This window comes from Ananas comosus, linkage group 12 (assembly GCF_001540865.1).
Source record: "Ananas comosus cultivar F153 linkage group 12, ASM154086v1, whole genome shotgun sequence".
In the NCBI taxonomy this organism is placed as follows: domain Eukaryota; kingdom Viridiplantae; phylum Streptophyta; class Magnoliopsida; order Poales; family Bromeliaceae; genus Ananas; species Ananas comosus.
In genome coordinates, this window is record NC_033632.1 from 9911462 (window position 1) to 9933555 (window position 22094).

Genomic DNA, 22094 nt, shown 5'->3' on the forward strand with positions numbered 1-22094 from the left:
TTGCCAGATTGGAGTTGGTGCGGCTTCTAATTGCTTTAAGGGCACAAAAACAGTGGAAGATCCATCAGATGAATGTCAAATCTGCCTTCCTCAACAGTTTTCTCGATAAAAAAATATAAATAGAGCAACCGTCAGGATTTACACCAAAAAGTGAAGAAGAGAAAGTTTACAAATTGAAAAAGACATTGTATAGCTTGAAGCAAGCTCCGCCAGTCTGGTACACACGTATAAATCTATACTTTCAAAAAGCCGAATTTCACAAGTGCCCTCGTGAACATGCTATTTACATTAAAAATAATTCTAACGATGATGTTTTATTTATTTTCCTCTATATTGACGATCTTATCTTTACAAAAAATGTTTCTGTTATGATTGAAGAATTCAGAAAAAGCATGATTAATGAGTTTGAGATGACCAATATGGGCCATATGGCTTATTATCTGGGCATTGAAGTTTCACAAAGATATGAAAGTATTTCTATTTCTCAAAAGAAATATGCAGGAAAAATACTTGAAAAGTTTCACATGGCAGATTGTAAACCGGTCGTTATTCCAGTAGAGATCGGATTAAAGCTCAACAAGAAAGGAAACGGAAAGCCTGTTAACAATTGGTGGGAAGCCTGCGCTACTTAACTGCAACTAGACCAGACATAGCCTATGGTGTTGGGTTGATCAGCAGATATATGGAAAAGCCAACTCAGATGCATCTACAAGCAGCAAAGCATATTTTACGTTATACAAAAGGAATGGTCAACTATGATATTTTTTATGCTTACGGTGGCAAATTCGAATTCATTGGATTCACCGATAGCGATTGAGCCGGTAACGTAGAAGAACGGAAAAGCACATCAGGCAACGTATTTTTTCTTGGAAGCAGCGCATTCACATGGTCATCGAAGAAACAGGATATCGTAGCTCTCTCAACAGTAGAAGTCAAATATGTAGCGGTATCAGCAAGCGCTACACGAGCAATTTGGCTTAGAAGAGTTCTTGAAGAATTTGGTGAAAATCAAAAGGCACCTACAAAAATATTTTGTGATAATAGCTCGGCTATAGCAATCGCAAAAAATCCGATTTTTCATGAAAGGTATAAACATATTGAAATCCGCTATCATTACATTCTAGAACTTATGAAGAAGAACAAATTCGAACTACACTTTTGCAGAAGCTAGAATCAAGTCGTCAATATATTTATGAAGCCGCTGACATAAAAAAATTTTGTGAAACTACGAAAGCTACTTGGAATGCGAGAAATTGGATTAAGAGAGGATGTTGATAAGTAACCCAATATTTTTGATAAGTTTAGATTTATTTCTGTCAGGTTTATCTCTTAATAATTTTGTTTGTTAGACATAAGAGATAAATTTAAACCTTGTTCAATTATTCCTATTAGGATTTTTATTTTATGCCTATAAATAGACTGCTGTAATTGTGTGAAAAATTATCCACCACCGAAATTTAGTCCAAAAATATTTACAAAGTTTTTAGTTTAATTCGCTGTAATACTCCTCTCGTTCCTACACGAACAATCTAAGAAAGAAGGAAAGGATGAGGGTAAACACGTAAATGGACAGGGTATACAACCTGTCATTGTGTCGCCCCCCAATCTCCACCAACAACCGTTTCGCTCAGTTGCAGGAGGCCACGTCATGTAGAAGTTATCTTTCATAATATAGGCTTTATTTTGTGATTATCAAGAATTAGTATTTTCCAATTTTTTAAAAATTTTTAATTATTTAATCCAGTAGTTAAGGGGGGGAATCAAAATTGAATACAAAATTGATAGTCCTGAAGTGCACCTAATGCTCTCTCTCTCTTTCTCTCTCTCTCTACCATCACTATTTACTACGAGTGGTTGGTATGCTGAGTTCCTTATTAAGAAGTCAGGATTTCGATCTTCACGTATACTTTTATTAAAGAAGTATTCTAAGGAAAAGGTTGGATTCCCTACATGCACATGTATTAATGATGTGATTTAGTTCTCTGATTTCTGGAGTGGAAAAAAAAAATGACCACCTCTAGAAAAGTTTTTAAAAAAAAAATATTTGCTCTCTCTTTTGAGAACTCAAGTGAAGGAAATATAATTAGAAATAATTTTGATTTTACTAAATTGGGTTAACAGAAAATAGAAAATGATGAGAAAAATTTCTGTCCACCACAAATATTTAGAAAGTTTTATTTTTGTGATTATTGGGAGTAAGCCTCTTTATTTTTTTAATAATTTTTTAATTTTGTAATTCCGGGTTGCCTATTAATTAAGAGATTGGGAATTCGATTTCCTGCATACGTCTTTATTAAGTGATTTATTAGTCTCCAGCTTTTTGAGTGAAAAAGAGTTGATGATCAAAACAGATCAAGGGCTCGGATCCACTGCATATATTTTTATTAAAGGTGTTATTTGGCATTCCCTCTAACTCCTGAAGAGAAGAATATATATATATATATATATATATATATATATTGAATTGAGCTCCTGTACTTTTAAAAGTACCAAGTCATTGGTGTTTGTAAGTTTTTGGCCCTTGGATTAAGAGATGTGCGGTTAGAATGATATGGGCCCCTTAGGGTTGAGTGGGTGGTTGGTTTAATAGTATAATCTAACGGATAAAAATGATCAAAGGTATAGATCTAACGGTAAAAAATTTACAAGCACCAAGTGCTTGGTGCTTGTACAAGCACCATAGCCGAACTATATATATATATATATATATATATATATATATACACACATGCGACTAGCTCTATGGGAACTTTTGTCCACTGTAAATCTTTTTAAAGAATAATTTTCTGATCAGTTTCATCTCAAATAATTTTGGCAGTATCGCATAATGGGCAGAGTCCAAAATTCGAGACACAATTTTTTTAAAAAAAGAAATTATCCATGCTAAACTTATCGTTTACTATTCTTTGATCTCCCCTATACTTGGGTGTAAACTTTACACTCTAGCATTCAAGCGCTGTATATTACTTTGCTTGTCAGATCAAAATTTTTTGGGATTTTATAAATTATTGAATAAAAGAGGTGCAAGATGTACACTCCTTTTGTATAATGTACAAATAGCATTTTCCATAAAATTTAAGTAAAGATGTGTGAAGGCCCCTCAACTGTAGGCCCTTCTGAAAAAGGGCTAGAAAATAAAGTTTTTATTAAAAACCCTCAATTTTTCTTAATTTTGAACTAAATTATTTTAGCCAAATAAATCAAAAATTTTACCAAATTTGTGGAGAGTTCCATCAAGTTTAATATTTTAAACAACTTGTTTCGAGGAGGAAAGAAAAAAACTAGATTATAGCTGCTAACAACTAACCAAGCCATAAAACTTAACAAAAAAATTTAAATTAATTAACTATAAAAACCTGAATAAAAAATTAGAAGCTAAATAGGTATTGAACAAAAAAAGGTTTAAAGTTAAAGAGTGTATTATAGAATAGCCTATAGTTGAGGGGGTCACTGTACAGTTTTTATTTTTAAAAAAAAAAGTTACACTCCGACATTTGAAATAGTTCTATATATAACATATAATAAAGCTAAATTTCTTAACACGGTTATAGTATTTTGAACGGTGACTATGCTTGAGAGATTAAGAAGGTTAAATGTGTTAAGATAGAAAACTTTCATGATGGATGGCCTTTTTGGGAAGCGAGCCGTCGCAATTGATAATAAAGTGAATCACCAGCTAAAAATGTGAAATGTGAAATGTGAAATAAATCTCGTACAAGTCAAAAATCAGGGTCCAAGAATGACATAATAGGTTAGAATCTATATGAGAAGCTAGCGAGATAAATCTCACACCGCCTATTGCTATATCTAAAATATAATAGGACTAAACCAGTTATAATATTTTAGACAGTAACTACGCCCAAGAGTCTAAGGACGTTAACCATAAAGGACTAGAATAATTTTAAAATGGATGACCTCTTGGAAAACAGAGCATCACAAAAAGTTTAAAATGTCAATAAAAAAAATCTCTCAAAAAATTATTGCTCATTAATTGTAGTAAACTCAAATAAAAATTATTTTCCTGTAATTTTCCAACAAAAAAGTCACAATTTAAAGTTTTCTATACAAAGAAAGGTTCAAGGACAAAAAAAAAAAAAAAATTACAGCAATCAAATACAAACATACAGTAAATACATCTTTACAATGAACAGTTTCCAATCCATATTTGTAGCGACTTCAAAAGCTTTACAATTCGAAACAAAAGCAGCAAAATCCGAAGGAGTCGAACGAGATTATACAAATCCAACTAGGTTTTTTTTTATTCCTTCTCCACTTAATCGCACAGATCTTGCGAAACGAAGAATCTCAAGCATCCTCAACTTCTGAGTGGAACACAAAGCTCGGAAATGTGGTTGTGATGTCCCTGATTGCGAGATCGATATTAGTGAAAATCAAAGAGAGTCACATAAACTTTAGCATCTGCAAAATGGAATTGAAAAGATGCCGTATTTGATAAAATTTAAAGCAGCAAAATCCTAATTGTGTTCAATGTAAGCAAAGATAATATATAGCGAATAAAGATGATTATAATCATATCCTAATAAACTAATCTGTTTAGAAATATTCCCTTGTGAATCTAACTTTTCACAGTGCCTTTCAACAACTCACTTTCTTACTATTGCACCTTGCATAACGAACTTTCATCTTCGGAAACTTCTTTTATCATCTTCGGAAACTTCTTTTATCGAAAGGGGTGTTTAATATCCGTAACTCAAGTCCATGGAGGTATTGAGTCGCACGAACTCTACTTTGCGCCCACCCAGAGTGAAGTCGAGAATGGACACTGTGTGGGAAATAGGGACTCCTTGTCACGCTCTATATGGCCGCAAAGTGGTTTTGTTAACTTTATTACCCAAAAGATCGATTTAGTAGGAAACAAATCCAGAAATATATATTAACGCTCCCCACTCACGTGCATGATGGATATAAAAGGCACGTGAAATTGATAGGTGAGGTAGGAGATGGAGATTTAACCCATTATATAATGCAGAAATTTAACCTGTTAAATGTTGAAAATAGGGATTGAACCCACGACCTCACAAAATGAAGGGTTTAGAATTGGCTTTAATAATATATCACCCAAAAGGCTATCTCACTTATTAATTTCACGTGCCTTTTATATCCATCATGCACGTAGGTGGAGTTGTTAGTATATATTTCTCGGCCAGTTTCCTACCAGTTTCCTATTAGATCGATCTTTTAAGTACTATGGTATCAAAGTAGGAGGTCTTGAGTTCGAGTCACGCCAGACTCCTAGCATCATTGATTTTCACCTATGTAATTCAAGTCCACGTCTTAAACCTATTTAAAAAGTCCCCAGCTCAGATATGATGGGAAGTGTTGAATATAAAAACATAAAAACATGATTCTCTACTAGTTTAAACTTTTAGAGAACAGCGGTTGTTTAATATAATTTCACAGACTTCGCGCATCGATCCAGACACACCGTCGTCTGACTTTCTCAAACCGATGAGCTCTATGATGTACATAGAAACGCCCCCTAGCTAAAAAAACAACTACCACTCCTAGGATTTGGCTCATTAAGATTGACTCCTTATTTGAGAGCATTTTTGTGATAAACTCAAATTTGGAAGGCATGTATATGTTGCATTAAATTAGGAGCACGAATGTGAATAACAATTTGTCAAAATAATCAAAGGGCATATGTGCAATCCCATATAATACAGGGTTATAAATGTGAATTTATGATTTTCCAAGTAATTTATTCAAAGATTGAAAAATATACTATGTAAAACCTACTCTTTTCGTGGAAAAGAAGGCATTTCCTTGATTAAACATGTTATGGATATGCAAATAATTTACCATCAGAACCTCAACAAGGAGGATAGTTCAATTAAAAGATTAAAGGGTAAATTACACTTTTGGTCCTCAAACTATGAGGTGCGTGAACACTTTAGTCCTCGAGCTTTAATTTGTTACGATTTCTGGCTTTAACAATAAGGTGCGTGACACTTTAGTCCTCAAAATTTAATTAATCGTAATTTATGGCTTGAACTATGAGGTATGTGACATTTTAGTCCACAAACTTTCTGACTTGTAGCAATATCTTACTTAATGAAGCCAACAATAATTAAAATGCTATATTACTTCGATATTAGAAATTCATCAATACTTATTCAAAAATAAATGGGCTGTGGGACTTGATTGCAACAATTTGAAAAGTTCGAGGACTAAAGTGTCACATGCCTTATAATTCAAGCCAGAAATTGCAACTAAATTAAAGTTCGAGGATTAATGTGTCACGCACGTCATTTGAGGACCATAAGTGTAATTTACCCTAGAACTAAAAGAAGGGCTAAATATATGGATAGTTACTATACAATCAAATGTCACAACTTGGTCCCTATACTTTTATTGTAAACATTTCAGCCGCTGAAATTCTAGCATATTGCACTTCAGTCCCTAGTCATAAAAGGGAAACTCATCTCATAAAATTATCCTATTAAAAGAAGGCCTAAATATATGATCATTTTACCCTTGTCTCGTAAAATTACTCACTCAATTATTGACTTCAAACTTTTCTTGTGATGGTCAGAAACTAAAGTGTCATATACGTGAAACTAAGCGAGCTGAAGTATTAAATTAAAAAGTAAAGGGACCAAGTAGTGATATCTGGGTAGTATCAGTACCAACACATTCTACCCTTGAAATCTAATTTAATTCTAGTGTCATGGAGAAATCTGAGTTCCAAATTTTCTAAGAAACCGCTGTGATCCTATAGATTCAAGACCAATAACATTCCATGGTTGTTCGACCCAAAACCTAGGATCCTTACTACTCCTAAATTGGGAATCCACTTCTCTGAGAAAGAAAACTAGGTTAAATAACAAAATCACGCCCACACTTTCCCCCTACAAAACTAACTCCTTGTAATTTTAACCGGCAGAGCATCAACCTTAACTCCTCTCAAATAAGCTTCATGGAAACTCAACCTTCTGCCTAACCAATCAATTCTTCTGGGGGGTTTCACATCTTCAAGTTCTTTGGAAAAATGCAATATTTTGGAGTTTGCCAAGTAGCAGCAAAGAAAAAAAAGCTACAATAAACAGCGATTTGCATTCAATGTTTTAGTGCACATCAGCATGGGTCGTGACCACCGTGCCGTACCCTACCGATAAGATATCAACACGGTACAACCCCTGTGCCGACAACACAGATCAACACCTCTTTTCCTTGATATTAGCAAGTAGTTATCTCAATAAAGTGTAAAACATTTGATAAAGATATCTAATAAGTAATTACAATATATTGGTGTCAAAGAAAATAGATATTTCACGTCATAGTGTGTTGGCACATAGATATTTTTTTTATAACCGGCACAAATCGGCACGACATAGCATGCACCGTGTCATACCATGCGAGCAAGTTCTCGGTATGACCTTATGTCACGACACTTAAATCCTTGTTTGCATTCTTTTTAGTCAAGAGTTTAAAATTTTAAAGCGTTTGGATTTACCTGAGGTACGGAAGGGTCATATTCTTCAAGAGAGAAGGATGCCTCAACACAAGATTGCGCCACTCTTCCTTGTCGATTCTCCCGTCGTGCTTTGTGTCAGCCTCCTCAAAAGTCTATGACACAAAAAAGGGAGGAAAAAAAGCATCTTCAAGCAATGTATTCAAAGTAGAAGTAAATATCATGGGAAAATTGCACCACTAGTCCAAACTCTGAGCCAAGTTCTACTTGGTGCTCAAGCTTCTGAGCTCAACTTCGATGCCCAAAACTTTAAAATTGATTCACTTTAATCCTCCTCTGATTTATTAATAAAGTTACAGCCTACACCAAGGGTATCCATATATCCTTGTACCACGCATCCATTTGCCCTCGATTCCATTTCCTGTTTCAATCCCTGCAAAGCATTGATTTGAAGCCTTTTCTCTACTTAGAAATTGATAATTGGATTGGAAGGATGATATGGATGGAGAGCCAATGGATTCATAGTGCACGGATGTATTGATGCACCAGATCCATGCAATAGCTTTTCCCCTAAGGCAAGGGCTGAAGTGCAGCGCTTCCAAAAGTCTCTAGTGTTGAATGTCAACTTAGGAATATGAGGACTAAATCGAAACTCAGAAACTAGCAGTCAATCTACCCAAAATCCCATCCTTGCTGAAAGTGTTACCAGTACTATAAAGAAAAATGAAAAGATTAACCAACCGGTAAAGACTAACAATAGAAAACTCATTTAACACGAGAAAACAAAGGAGGGACCAACAAACATGTGTAGAGCAGCATGGGTTAATATTAGAAAATTTTACAGAAAGAAGTTGATCCTAACAGCTAGAAATTCCTCTCTTCCTAGAAAATCAAGGCTATGCTCTCAGGAGATCATTGATTAAAGGAACAGGCGTATTCAAAATTCATTTTCGAAAGGCCCAAAAAGAAACCAAAATTGTTTAGGTATTAACCTTATCGATGATTTCTTCGATGATGTCATCAGAAAGATTCATGCCGTACTCGGCCAATGTTGCCACTACCATTTGCTTTACCTTGAATGGAAAAAGAGATTGAATTACACAAAATTAAATAAAAATATCTAATGGTCCAAGATAAAAGAACTGGATAGTCTCAACAAAGAAGATAAAACATAAAAAGAGCTTGAAAAATAGAAAAAGAGATTAAAACCATGTAAACCACCTCTCCTTAAGTTTATAGTGTCTTAATTACATAAAATATGCATAATGTCTTATTGTCTATAAAGGAAACAAAAAACAGATGAAGCTTTTATTTAAGAGAAACAAACAATCCAACTGCACGATGAGCGTAACTTATTTCACTAAAAAAGCTTTATAAAGGACAGGGCTAACTTCATACATACCCACTCAAAAAACATTGAAATTTCAGGTACCCTAAAAGAATTAAAGTATCATATATGCCCCCATTAGGAAACAAAATTACCTAAATAAACCACTTTTCAGGGCATTTATCAAAATGATGCGTGCATTTTCAGGACACTGATGATATTTTCAGCAGCATTTTTGAGTATTTTGATAAATGTAAAAGGGCATTATGATATTGCAAATATGTTATAGAGCACTTAAAGTATTAAGTATATATATATATATATATATATATATATATATATATATAGAGGCTACTATGCTATCGAAAGCACGGAGCCTTCCGTGCTTCCAGCTCGCTTTCGATGTTGCGACTTTCGAATCGTCGATCGGCTCCGTTAAACTTGATCTAGAGTATTTGAAGTACCTAGAAAATAAATTTTATGATTTTACGATATCATTTGCCTAGTGAACGAAGGGGCTCAAAATCAACGGCTGAAAATAAAAATCTTACAAAATGTAATAATATGACATTAAAATTTTAAATCAAAGATATTGATCTTGTTTTATATAGTATAAAGAATTTTCTATCAAAATTTCACGTGATTTGGATATTTCTACACCGTTAAACTTGCAAACGGCTCACTACGGCCATTGAAATTTGTTGATTTTGAGCCCATTCGATCACTAGGCAAATGATATCGAAAAATAATAAAATTTATTTTCTAGGTACTCCAAATACTCTAGATCAAGTTTAACGGAGCCGATCGACGATTCGAAAGTCGCAACATCGAAAACGAGCTGGAAGCACGGAAGGCTCCGTGCTTCCGATAGCATAGTGGCCTCACTCATATATATATATATATATATATATATATATATATGGTAGAAACGTACAGAACTTATCTGAACTAGGGACCATTTTGAATCAGCTACCTAAACTTTCAAAATTTTAATTTTACTACCCAAGCTTTTAATTTGTTTGATTTGAGTCAATCAATGGTACTTTGACTTCCAAATTTAAGCTAATTACTTAGTTTAATAAATTTATAGCTACGAGAATTGCATGAATTATACTAACTAAACCTATAAAGATAAACGACACATTCAAATTTTGAAATCAACAACCGTTGACCAACTCAATCAAAACAAACTGAAAGGTTGGGTAGTAAAATCAAAATTTTGAAAGGTTGGATAGGCAATTCAAAATGGTCCAAAGTTCAGGTAAGTTCTATGCATTTTTACCTATATATATTTGGACTAAAAGCTGCGAAAGAAGCAGGGGGACAAGTAGACAAAGTAGGTCTATATATCCAAAATTCAGAAAAAAAAAAAGCTGTTACTTAGGACTATACCTCTTGCCTTTCAATAAACCCTTGTTGCTTGAGATCATACAGCTTGAAAGAAACTGCATAACCATACACACAAAGAAACTAAGTAGATAGAAAACATGAAAGGTTACTGGACAAGCTTTAATAGTCTTCTCAATAATTAGTAAGGTTGATCGGTTGATGCAGTTAACACAACAGAAAAGTATAATTTTGCGCAACCTACATTCAATCTTATCGTCCATGGGAGCATTTGGGTGGAAAACTGAGAGCGCACGTGCAAATTCTTCGAATCCTAGAGCCCCATTATGATTCGTATCAAACAAGTCAAATACCTGCAATTAAATCTCTATAGGTTAGCTAATGTTCATGTACTAACAAGCTATAAGAACTAATTATGCAAGTTAAATGATTTAAACAGGGAATCACCATTGAATTAAGCTATTTCTATACTGAGATATTTAGACACATACATGCACAAGATTATATATGTATACATACATGCATACATACATACATACATATATATATATATAGAGAGAGAGAGAGAGAGAGAGAGCTAGGTTGGTATGCTATCGGTAGCACAGATGCCTCCGAGCTACCAAGTTATTTTCAATGATGCGGCTTCCAAATCGACGATCGGCTCCCTTAGACTTGATCTACACTATTAAAAGTATTTGGAAACTAAATTTCATAAATTTTCGGCATCATTTGACTAGTGATCAGAAAGTCTCAAAATTGACAATTTTAATGGTCGATGTGATGCGTTTGTGAATTTAACGGTGTAAAATAATCCAAATCTGATGAATTTTTTATAAAATTTTTTTTCACTATTTAGAGTAAGATCAGTACCTCTGATCTTAAATTCAAATCCTTTATCATCATTTTTTATGAGATTTTTATTTTTAGCCGTTCATTTTTAGACTACTCATTTGATAGATAAATGATGTCAAACATTCATAAAATTTAATTTCCAAATACTCTCAATAGTGTAGGTCAAGTCTAACGGAGCCGATCGTCGATTTGGAAGCCGCATCATTGAAAACAACTTGGTAGCACGGAGGCCTCCGTGCTACCGATAGCTCTCTCTCTCTCTCTCTCTCTCTCTCTCTATATATATATATATATATCCCTGTAAATCCAAATTTCATATAAGCCCTTCAAAAAAAAACTATATTACATTAATAACCCGGTACTTAAAAAAATGGTCCTCTCTAAGAAAACTTTTTCTCATAGAAAAAATTTTCGATCCATGAATTCTGATCACCCAACTTAACACAAGGGCATTTCTCTAAAAACTGCACTTTCGAAGGGTATGAATGAAATTTCAGAATTTACAGAGTTAGATTATTTCGCAGGCATATAGAAACATAAAACTCCTTATATTTTCATGTCATTGTCATAGGAAGCAAGCTTATAACATCTTCTCTCATGTCTAGAGCAAGACACCGTAAAAACACCCCAACGACTTTTGGAACTTCATCACTCAAAATTAGGTATCAGCACTGACTAGAAAATTCACCTTTCTATCTCGCTCAGAGTGGTGCAAAATAAAGTGGGAAAGAAAAAAAGAAATCACAATCATGCACTTTTATCACAACATACAGCACCATTTTCATTATTTTGATGCATTAAATAATAAAAAATTTCATGAAGACATTTGATTCCTTCCATCAAAAGGTCCAAATGTATAACCAAATGGTGCAAATGAGCACTCAGTAATCATATATAGAACCGTTTACTAAAGACATAATACACATGATAAACTTTATTGTGTTTCTTCTATGGAGTGAAAACTTCAGTCCAAACAGAGGTTAAAAAAAGGAAAAAAACCCTACAAGTTCAACCTTACTATGCATAGGTCACCATACTTCGTTTGTACGTGTATTATAAAAGCTTAATATACATACAAATACTCCATTGACACTTCCATGTATGCAATGAAATAAATTACCTAAAGCATGATATATAAATAAGTTGTGGTTTAGGGGAATTACAAAGATGTATTACAGGTCAAAAGGAACTAAAACGTTTTAAATAATGCAACGACACTAAAAGATAATGAAACGACTTCGAAAACAAGCATATAGTGATTAAGAAAAGCTTAAGCTCCATATCATTTTTACCCGATCAGCAAATAAGCTTGCTTTTTTGTTAGTCTTGAATAGTGCTAACTGGAACTCTTCCTGCGGGAGGATGATAAACAGCAACTCAAAGAAATCGAAAAACAAAAAAAATGAACAACATTGTGGAACATAATAAAACAGGAGAAAAATATAAAAAATATTAATTATACCATAATCCTGCTATAAGATATAATACAAGCATTCATGAATTTCTCGTATTTTTCAAACTGAAATTTACTAAAATATTAGAATTCTAACAGGGTTAGAGCAAGCATGACCAATTGGAAATTAAAGAAGAAGAATGAAGAACATTGGTTAGTGCAATATGTCAACATCCTAGACAAACAATGAACTTAAAAGTCAAGCTACTCATCTGCCTATTTGCAGATTTAAAAGTTTGGATAACTATTTGCAAATGAATGAAAGTCAGGGTGGTTCTAGTGCATTTAACACAAAATGAATTTATACTGGTATGAGCAGATGCTAAGCTCTCATTTTGCTCTAAACTGATTATATTTTCAAACTAAATTTGCTATTTCATGATTTTATACTAATCCTATTGCACAAGATTCTGAACTAGTCCTAACCCAGAAAGCAACGAGTTGCATATGTTTTTGAGCCTACTCATCTTAGTCCCAACCCCAAGCATAAAACAGGTAGGGTCTGGGTTTATCCTACAGATTCCAATTAGCTGGTGAGATCAACATGAGTGGTATCCATACCCACCCCAACCCAATAGCAAATTTAGACTCGAGGAAGTATACAGTCTAATAATAGTCTTGTCTCCCTTGTCTTTTATATAGTTTGTAGAACTAGTTGATGGTAATTAAGTATACATTTTAAAAACACTGTCCTCTCAAAGCAAAGGAAGTAAGAGGCATCTCTTTCCCTTAAACGGAGTCAGAGGCATCTCCTTGCAAGTTCATATCTAAAAACTTCACTACTTTCGATGCCTCAGGAAATTTTTGTATCAAACTTTTACTATTGGATTTGATCATTTAACCCCTATAAGAACAAGTAATGTGCATTAAAAACTACAGCGACCTATATCTATGCATTACAAACATTACTTAGGAGCAATATTGAAAGCAGAGAATCAAACATTTCTAGTTATAAAAAAATAAAAAAAAAATTTAAAAAAGGATCACATAGCTTTCTAGTTTTAATCTTCATATAACAGTTCTCACCTTGTTTATAACCCCGTCATCAACCACAGCACTACTTATCTTTTTAAACAACTCATACAATGCTTCGATCTCGCTTACACTAACTGCAAATATTGTTCACAACAGGAATAAAATCTCAGCAGAAAGTGCAGGAAGAAAGAAAATAAGTGGCTGTGGAAAAAGAGGGTTAAGTACAAATCTATCCCTAAAGTTTGACCAGGATTTCAATTTCCACGTCATATAATCCTAACAATTGGCCCTGAAGTTTGCCTCTCATTTCCATTTCATTCAACGAATTTCAAATAAAATGATTTTGTCACTTACTTTTGATCTGAATTTCAATTCCTTCCTCAAAGCTTCTATTTTAACTAAGAAAAATGTAATGATGCGTCTTCATTTTGCCTTTGACAGACAGTATTAGCAAACTTCAAGGACTGAATTGTTATATTTGAAACTGTGACGATGAAATTAAAAGAAAGGTCAATCTTCACGGGCCAACTTTGCAACTAAACCTGTGGAACAGAACATCATTGTTCCTTTATAAAGCAAAATCGAATCAAACATACACACTGTTTCCCTTGCTAGGCGGTGCGGATCCTTGAGGCCTCTCGGATGCCTGTGCGGTTCAAGATCACAGCATTTTAAGAGGAATGCACAGAGATAGTTGAGTCCTTCTAAGCACTGCAACATGTTATTTTCCACTCACATACAGACTCCATACCTACAATCTTCAAAATTGGAAGAGCTCAAGAATTTCGCACAATTTTTCTAATCAAAGAAGGTATAAATGTCAAGAATATCTGCTTTGAACAATAGCGCATTAAAATAGGTACCTGAACTTTATTTTTGACTTTACTACCTACCTTTCAGAGTTTGTCTGATCGTAGTACCTTTCTATCAAAACTCAAACAGTATTTTTGCTTCTTCGACTGTATATTCTGTAATTTTGTGTCATTCGACAAGTATTCTATAACTTGTTGGCAAAACCATCAAGTTTTAACAAACTTAACAGAATTTTATGAAATCAAAAGAAAGAAAAGGTTAGTAAAATTAAATTTTTTCCAAAGTGCAGGTACCCATTTCAAAAAGCACTATAGTTTATATAAGGTCCATATGTTATAAAACTTAAAAAGAACAAATCATCAATGCAGGTTTTAGACTCAGCATGTTTGACGAATTCACCAAATTACAAGATTAATGATCCTACTCTTAATTACAAGATTCGGTGGGTTGCCATGGGCTTGAATCCTAGAAAACAAATTCTCTTTAAAATGGTCCAAAGCCCTCATTCATAATCTTTTCATAGAAAGACCCAAAATCTAGCCTACAACTAGACGGTCAATCTCTGTGGCATTATGGTAGTTGATGGCAAGACCAATATCTTTTACAAAACTGGATTTTCAACCAAAGTAGAATTACCTCAATCCAAACGCACCCTATGCCGCCAAAGAATGGTGTTTTAATATCTTTTTTTATATTCAATGCTCCCCTCACGTCAGGCCTCGAGACTTTTTGTAGGCCCGAGACAAACCTCTAGCCTCAAGACTTTTTGATAGCCTTAAGGCGCGGACTTAATTAAATGAGAAGAAATTAACTAAAACTAGGAGTCTCACGAGACTCGAACTCAAGATCTCCTACTTGGATACCATGTGAAGCAATCATTTTTTTCTCTAAAAGCTTATGCGACTAGAGAATCGTGTTTCAACTTATATATATATATATATATATATATATATATATATATATATATATATATATATATATATTCAATGACGAAAATCGAATATATGAAACCCAACAATTTGGCAAGTTTTCATTGCAAAGGAGAAGTCATTCAGCTGTTCTTTGAACTCCCCTAATTCACAAGTATATTAATCCATTTCTTCTCAATCAAAGCTATATTTCTCAGAAAAAAATGATGAAGTATATCACTCACTCATCAAAAACAGAAACAAATGAACAAAGTTCAAAAGGAATGCAATTTAACTAAAACAACTCAATTAGGCAAAGTTTGACTTCTTATTTTCCAAGAAATCACAGAGCACAACAACTAAATTGTTAGTCTAAGAGATCAATAACATCAAATAACGTCAAATACAAAATTAAACATGCATTTAACACTTCAATTCAATATGGGTACAACCAATATTCCCTTATCATTTTTATTAAAACCCTAGATTTTTTTTTTTTTTTTGCAAGCACAAAATTCCTCTTTGATGACACAGATGATCTATTTCCGACCCCAATTTCATGTTAATTCATGAAATTACAAGTCAAAAACAACCAAAATTCTAAATTTTACATCATACGAATCGATTGACTAGAGCTGCAAATTTAAACCCAAACACTGGAATTTAAAATCGAACCAATATGGAATCTTTCCCATTAGAGTCGAAAAAGAAGGTCAAATGGAAAGGATAAGTTGTTTAAAAAAAAAACAAAAAAAGAAAAATAAAGGAGAGATCGAGAAAAAGTTACAACCTAAAAAAGGAGAGAATCCATGAAAAGAAGCGAGCGAAGAGATCGTTCTACGCAACTCTCAAAAAGAAGTTAATTTTGCTTCTTGTTCGGTAAAAATGCATGGAAACCCCCTCAAGTATACCTAATTTTGAAAAGGCCCCTTCACCTTTTATTTTAGGAAAAACTTCAAAACCCGTGTTTCTCATTTTCTCACTTTAGTACCATATGGTTTAAAATGTATCAATTTAGTGCCCTATTTTATTTTTCTTTTTTTATTATTAATTTCACTATTTATTTTTCTTAAATAAGTGACAAAATGAAAATTAAAGGGTACTAAAGTGAATATTTGATAAATCTAGGTGGGTATCTGAAGTTTTTTTGTATATAATTTAACGAAATATTAACGAAAAAGCTGTCGAAAAGATAAAAATAAAACCACATGGCACCAAATTGATACACTTTAAATCACAGGATACTAAATGAGAAAGTGCAAAACCACATAGGGGGTTTTTTGAAGTTTTTCCTTTATTTTATTTTAGGTTAAAAAACAAATGTATATCTAACCTTATTATCTATTTTGATCTAACTATCTAATTTTAAATTAGTTAATTTTACTATATGATCTTTTTAATGACTTTTAACTTTAATATTTAAATATATCGCTTATTCTTATAAATTTAAGTAGTATATTTTATGCAATTGATATAACTATAAATTTAATTATCTCAAAAATTATATCAGAGCCATCGAATGACTTAAATTTAATAAAATAAAAGACTGGATACTAAAATCATAATTTAAAAAAAAAAGTTAGGTAGTCGAATTAAAATGATTTACAGTTTGGATAAGTTTTTTTATATTTTTACCTTATTTATTTTATTGGAATCCTATTTTCTTAGAATAAGTAATTAATTATAGTCACAATAAAATAAAAATTTTATTAAGATAATTTTATCAAATTCAATAGCTTTAATCACATTTTTTTAGCATATGGAGAGAATAGGACAGTAAATAATAATAAGAATAATAATTTTCTCTCCTGGGTAAATTGCTCCACTAGTCCTGAAAATTTTTGTAGGTTTTTATTTTGGTCCCTAAACTTTCAATTTTCACTTTAGAGACCAGGATAAGCCACTAGCCTACACCCAATAAATCTATTTATTTATACATCATGCATTTATTAATTGTTTATCCTATTATTTATTTCTTTTAAATTAAAGTATCTGGTGAATAAAAACAAAATGGCCTTTTCGCATTATAAAACTCTCTAATTTTGTTAGGGCCCACGCTTCGCAGATAATTAAAATATATTATAATTAAAACTTTAAGATTAAAAAATTATAACTAAAAAAATATAAAAAAAATTATGAAGTAGTCTTATATACATTATTAAAAAAATTCTATCAATATTTTTTTTAATATATATAGAGTTAAATTATTCTAATAATTTTATTTAAAAATTCAATCAAATTAGTAGTTTTAATAGCTATTCTATAAATGTTTTAACCAAAAAGTTAAAGTTTGAGAACTTATTTCAAATTGAATAATAGGTGTGGGTGTTTTTACCTTGTTTAAATTGATTAGAGAGAAAAAAATTATATTATACACACCTGGTATATATTAATACTCTGTATATCGCAACCTATATTAGATGACTAATATTTTAATATCAAAATTTAATTAAATATATATTATCTACAAAATCTAATAAATTAAATTTATGCGTGATGAAATTTTAAAATCTCTATCAAAAAAATTTAAGTATATAATTTATGTACAAATATATACCTTGTGTAGAAAATATTTTATAGGGTGCACTCATAGTCATACTTCCAAGAGAGAGGAGAAATCATTGCTTGCACCTAGTGCATGCCAATACTTCATACACCGTAAAAAATATTAAATAATTGATGAAATATTTGATAATCAATATTATTAAAATAAAATATGATATAAAATTTTATAATATAAAATATTTAAATAATTTATTATACTGCAGAAACTTATTTTTGATCAATATTTTAGAGTCGATTTACGGTGCAATGGGTCCCAAGCCATTTTAATGATGTGACCTAACTCTCAAATTATGTATCGTATAGATAGATAGATAGATATAGATAGGTATATATGAATAGATAGATTAAAAGTATCCGGCCGTATGTTTCTCTCCTCCTACTTCGCCTCTCTCCTCTACGAACGTCAAACATGGGCCTTTTGGCCCAACACAACTATGGGCTGGGCCGGCATGAACGCTAGAAGTGAATGGTGTTGCTGGGCCTAGTACTTTTCGGCCTGCCGGCCCGATCTGGCACGACCCGAGATGCGCATGGGTCGTGGCAGGCCAAAGCTTCGCCCATGGCTCGACACAACGCAACCGATAACAGCACGACACGACCCATATGGATCGTGCCTGCTTGGCCAGTTTTTTCGTTAATATTTCGTTAAATTATATACAAAATACTTCAGATACCCTACCTAGGGGCTTTTTTTGCATTTAGACCCCTGACAAATTTTTATTTTAAAAATAGCCCTATCAAAATTTAATTTGCAAAAATGGCCCTGGGCCTGCCACGCAGGCGCCACGTCAGCGCCACGCGGGCAGGGCTGAGCCCGTGTGTTAAGTTGAACACGGTGAACCATTCACCGTGTTCAAACACGGTGAATGGTTCACCGTGTTTAGTACGTATTTTTTTATACGTATATTGAAAAGTGGACCTTAGATCTCATTCAACCTAGCGGCCGTTGGATGAAAATCTAAAGAATAAAAATTATTAAATATTTATATATTGTAATAAATAAACAAAAATAAATTACGTATATATATAATATAATTTATTCGGGTTTGAATTCGATAATATTTCGGGTATCCATACCTATTACATCCTACTCCTATTCTTCACTTTTCAATATACAAAAATACTAAGAAACACGGTGAACCATTCACCGTGTTTAGACACTGGTGATGATTCACCGTTTCAACTTAATACCGCTGGCCCCAGCCCTGCCCGGTGGCGCTGACGTGCGCCTGCGTGCAGGGACAGGGCCATTTTGCAATTTAATTTTGATAGGGGTATTTTTAAAAAAAATTGCTCGGGCTATTTGCAAAAAACCCCTACCTAGGTTTACGAATATTCACTTTAGTACTCTTTAGTTTTAACCTTGTCATTGATTTAACGGAAAAAAGTAATGGATGCGATAATAAAAAAGATAAAAATGAAATCCACAGAAACACTTAATTGATATACTTTAAAACACAGGGTACTAAATTGATACAAAATACTTAGATACCGACTAGTTTATCGAATATTCACTTTAGTTACCTCTTTAATTTTAACTTGTCACTTGATTTAACGAAAACAAATAATGGAATCGAATAATAAAAAGATAAAAATAAAAATTACAGAATACTTAAATTGATATACTTTAAACCACAGGGTACTTAAATTGATAAAAATACTTCAGATACCCACCTAGGTTTATCGAATATTTACTTAGTAGCCCCTTAATTTTAAACTTTGTCACTGATTTAATGAAAAAAAATATGGAATCGATAATAAAAAGATAATAAATAATACAGAACACTTAAATTGAATATACTTTAAAACCACAGGGTACAAATTATATCACAAAATACTTCAAATACCCCACCTAGGTTTATCGAATATTCACTTTAGTACTCTTTAATTTTAACCCTGTCACTGATTTAACGAAAACATAATGAATCGATAATAAAAAGATAAAAATAAAAATCACAGACAAAAAATACTTCAGATACCCCACCTAGGTTTATCGAATATTCACTTTAGTACTCTTTAATTTTAACCTTGTCACTGATTTAACGAAAAAAGTAATGGAATCGATAATAAAAAGATAAAAATAAAATCACAGAACACTTAAATTGATATACTTTAAACCACAGGGTACAAATTAATAAAAAATACTTCAGATACCCCACCTAGGTTTATCGAATATTCACTTTAGTACTCTTTAATTTTAACCTTGTCACTGATTTAACGAAAAAAGTAATGGAATCAATAATAAAAAGATAAAAATGAAATCACAGAGCACTTAAATTGATATACTTTAAACCTACTTAAATTGATACAAAATACTTCAGATACTCCACCTAGGTTTATCGAATATTCACTTTAGTACCCTTTAATTTTAACTTTGTCACTGATTTAACGAAAAAAAAATAATGGAATCGATAATAAAAAGATAAAAATAAAATTACAGAACACTTAAATTGATACACTTTAAACCACAGGGTACTAAAATGAGAAAGTGTGAAACCACATGAGTGGTATTTGAAGTTTTCCCAAAAAATAAGTCTATTTTGTTTCTGCATTTCACCCATAGTAGAATGGGGCATACTCAGTTAAGCAAAAATGGGAGCTCTAAAGAAAACTTTTTAAATTTATACTCATTCTAAACAAGAAAATGCTTAGGTATCATAAATCAAGTTTAGAGTTTCTTTCTCAACAAAGTAATGCGAGTATTAGCTAGTTAAATTTCTAGACGAAAATAGCAATAAATAAACAAGTGCAAATTATAAACAGCACTAAAAACCAACAAATTTTATTATTAAAAATGGGATAAGTACATATATACTTTCAAAACTTCTGAAATACTTTATATATAATTTTCTTTATTTCAAATATGCTCTTAGTATATTTCTCTGTTATTCAAAAATAATCCCACTGTTAGTACCTGTTAAGTCAAAATACCTTTTTTATTCTTAATTTAAGAACAAATAAAAAAAATTGATGATGATGATAGAAGAGTATATTTGAAAGGGTAAAAAGTCAAAATACTGTTTTTGCCATTAACTTAATCGCAAATGAAGTATAGTTGGTGACAGTCGAAGGGTTTGTTTAAAAGTGCAAATAATAATTCACAGATATAACTATAGTTCCTAACATTTCACTAACATTGTTCAACTCTAGGGTTATATTTGAAATAGGATATATTTGAAATAATTTGGAAGACTAACGGGTAGTTTTAATATTTGAAAGAACTTAATACGTTAAAAAGGTATTTTTAATATTAGCTTTCTAAACGGGGTAAATAAGAAAGCTTGAAATTTTTTAGGGACATACAAGTATTTGCCTCTTAAAAAAACCTATAGAAGGATTTTTATAAGTATCATTCTAAGAATAAGGTAAGCAAGGAAATCAATGTGCTAACTTCTTAATTGTTACTTTAATTTAAAGTTTACAAAAAAATGCTATAATTACTAATAGAAACCAAAAAAAAAAAAAAGAGTACTCCAATATCAAAGCAAACAACTTTATGGTGTGATTTCACTATCAAAAGTATTCTAACTTAGGATACAAGTGCTTAGTGATGTGCCATTCCATCTCCTAAATTCTCAATACCCATTATCTCATACAAAATAATATCTCTATATAATTCATTTGTTAAACAACTAAACCAAACTAAAGTCATACAAGTATATTTTAATTGCGTATCAAAGTCGTTAATTAAGGTAAAAAAAATTATAAGATTTATCATCGCAAAGTCACAGTAAGTTTTTGTTGGGAATTCGGTACTCGCCCTGGTACCTGATCTTGAGAATCCGCAATCCACTTCGATACCGACTGCTGTTGATCCGGTACCGATTGTTGGGATTCCACAACGGAAGCATTGAATTGGATTTTTATCATAAATCCGTATTCTCAGCAGAAACTGATACAATCATAAAAGTGAGAAAAACAACCAAACAGAAAATATGCAAATAAAATAAAATAAATTAAATAAGAGAAGATTACACATGATTCATCTTCTGCAATAGAGTAGCTATAATTCGATCATTTTTCTGAATCTCTTCTATCCTTCTCTCGTCTTCTATAAACCCACCAAGAAGACAACTCTCTACGTACACTCGTGCACTAGGTACACTCAACCATGACTTTCTCGCTCCTGGTACGGTTTCACCTAAAAAGGCACTCTCTTTCTCACCATACTCTCTACTCCAAAAGCAGAATATTTTTTATAACTAATCCTATCAATTTTTATAATTATAAAAATAGTTTTCTTAAAAAAAAATTATAAAAATAGACCTTTAAATGCAGTGAATGTTTCATCGCATTCATAACTTCTATTTAGCAGTAGAAAAATAATAAAAGAGGTGAACCATTCACCGCTTTTACCATCGTAGAATTATAATAAAAAGGAAGAAAAAGAAAGAAAGCGGTGAATGGTTCACCGCTTTT

The 22094-nt window shown here is 32.2% G+C and overlaps 1 protein-coding gene across 5 annotated transcripts; it reads right to left on the bottom strand.

The window, feature by feature from the left end:
- On the bottom strand, positions 4008-15995 carry LOC109718401 (calcineurin B-like protein 3). 5 transcript variants are annotated; one of them, XM_020244630.1, is made up of 9 exons: positions 15901-15995; positions 13986-14140; positions 13441-13523; positions 12254-12313; positions 10354-10462; positions 10155-10207; positions 8428-8508; positions 7478-7590; positions 4008-4363 (listed from the first exon to the last, which is right to left on the bottom strand). In XM_020244630.1, exons 2-9 carry the CDS (start codon positions 14107-14109, stop codon positions 4306-4308), a joined length of 681 nt encoding a protein of 226 aa, XP_020100219.1. In that variant the 5' UTR covers positions 14110-14140; positions 15901-15995; the 3' UTR covers positions 4008-4305. The 5 variants fall into 5 exon arrangements, with proteins under 5 accessions (XP_020100219.1, XP_020100220.1, XP_020100221.1 ...); XM_020244631.1 differs by having other exon boundaries at positions 13986-14147; XM_020244632.1 differs by lacking the exon at positions 15901-15995 and adding an exon at positions 15786-15846.

Bases quoted from the DNA above. Each gene is read 5' to 3' on its own strand.
- LOC109718401 (XM_020244630.1), bottom strand. From the start codon at position 14,109: ATGTTGCAGTGCTTAGAAGGACTCAACTATCTCTGTGCATTCCTCTTA. The intron at 12,314-13,440 runs GTGAGAACTGTT...ATCCTCCCGCAG, and splicing joins ATGACGGGGTTATAAACAAG to GAAGAGTTCCAGTTAGCACT. The intron at 8,509-10,154 runs GTATAGTCCTAA...TTTCCATTCAAG, and splicing joins GGTTTATTGAAAGGCAAGAG to GTAAAGCAAATGGTAGTGGC.